The sequence below is a fragment of the Salvia splendens genome, chromosome 19 (assembly GCF_004379255.2).
Source record: "Salvia splendens isolate huo1 chromosome 19, SspV2, whole genome shotgun sequence".
In the NCBI taxonomy this organism is placed as follows: domain Eukaryota; kingdom Viridiplantae; phylum Streptophyta; class Magnoliopsida; order Lamiales; family Lamiaceae; genus Salvia; species Salvia splendens.
Window position 1 is genome coordinate 13,758,422 of NC_056050.1, and position 1,737 is coordinate 13,760,158.

The window sequence follows — 1,737 nt, forward strand, 5'->3', positions numbered from 1 at the left end:
GTCTCGATCGAGGACACGCCGCTGTCGATCCGATTCACCGCAGCCACCGACGACACTAGCGGCGACGTGTCCGCCGCCTACGAGGACCACCACTTCTCTCTCTCAACCCTCGCCGGGATTTACAGATTTCGATTTTGTTGGTTCCACTTTTGGAGTTTTTGTTTTCAGATGTTTTCTTCTTCTGTTTCTATTTGTTTGGTTTGTTGGTTTTGGAGTTGAAATTGAAGAAGTTCTGGGTTCAATTTACAGATAAATTTGATGAGTCATTTTCAAAAGTTCTGGGTTCAATTTGATGAGTTGAAATTGAAGGAGTGGAGGGGGATGCAGTGTTGCGAAATAGGTGTTGGCGGGATCGTCAATCATGGCGGTGGCGAGAGGCGGTGGGTGGCGGAGGACGGGGATGAGGCGGCCGCGGAAGACGCCGTGGAGGGGAGGGAGGGGGGAGAAGGGGTCGGCATGGAAGTAAATGTTGTAGAGGGAGGAGGGGGCAGGGGAGAAGAATCGCTCCCAGAGGGGGGCGAAGTGGAGGGGGAGTTGGTGAGGAAGAGGAATGCCATGGCAATGGCCTTGTGGAAAAGGGAGAAGTCGTGGAGCTCGTCGTCGGGAGGGATGGGGATTTGGCGAAGGGGAGAGGAAGCGAGGGGCGAGGAAGAAGTAGAGGAAGGGGAGAGAGAGGAGGAGGGGGAGGGCAGAGGCCATGGCTGAGGCGGAGCCCATTGAGTGTTCTTTTAAATTCAGTTGTCCATATATTATGCTCATTTTTAATTTTGGCAGCCTAAAATTAACTTTGTCATTCCATGAAATGATATGGAAACGTGTTGCATTGTTGTATGCAAACCAACAAACAAATTTGGCTTCTTGCTGTATGCAAGCTAAAGAAAAAGGTTTAAAACAATTTAGGTGGGACCCAAATTCCACTATCACACACCATTTATTACACATTCCAAAACTTTCTTAAAACCCGTGCCCTGGAGAAATGGGACTCCTATTGCTGGACGGAGGGAGTACTATTCACACTATTCACGACACTATGCATACTATTCACGACATTATTTTTCAGTACCTTTTTATCGTGTATAAATTACTACGTGTTGACGGGTCTTTTCATTCGCAGGGGCATGCTTCGAGAATTGGAGTTTCTCCAATAATAGATCACCAACTGTGTGTAGCTCGACTTTGTAATAATATAGATATACTTGGAGCATTCTCCTCTTGTAGAGAAATGTCTCTATTTTGTAAATTGACATTTAATATCTATTTGAGCTATAATTGTACCCGGACAATTATTCACTAACTTGTATTTCCTTGCACGACAAACTTTTTGAGCATAATTACTTTTTCACATTGGCGCTTGGTTAATAAAAACCAAAAAGGATTTAAAGTAACAAAAGATAGTAGTTTGAAGTACTACTTACTTTAATATAGCATTTACTTGATAAACGAACGTATTGACAAACGTCAAATGTTGAACGGGGTATTACACTGATAAGTAGAACGGCTAGACATATCCACATTCATGCATGTGCATGAAAATGATAGGAGCAAAAGGCTAGAAATCCCACAAATGAAAGAATACTATAAGAAGAAGGTGTACTCAATTTATTGATAAAAACCACTAGATGAATATAAAGAGATAAATCCTACGCAAGGGCCACGGTACAAACCGTCCTATGCCTGATGTCCAAAAGTTGTTTGCCCTAATTTTCTAAGTGGTATAAATAGGATTACATAAGAATC

At 43.2% G+C, this 1,737-nt stretch overlaps 1 protein-coding gene across 1 annotated transcript; it reads left to right on the forward strand.

Moving 5' to 3' along the window:
- The first annotated feature begins 258 nt into the window (after positions 1 to 258).
- On the forward strand, positions 259 to 705 carry LOC121779049. The gene has a single exon (XM_042176399.1). It carries the CDS (start codon positions 259 to 261, stop codon positions 703 to 705), a length of 447 nt encoding a protein of 148 aa, XP_042032333.1.
- The last annotated feature ends 1,032 nt before the right edge of the window (positions 706 to 1,737 follow it).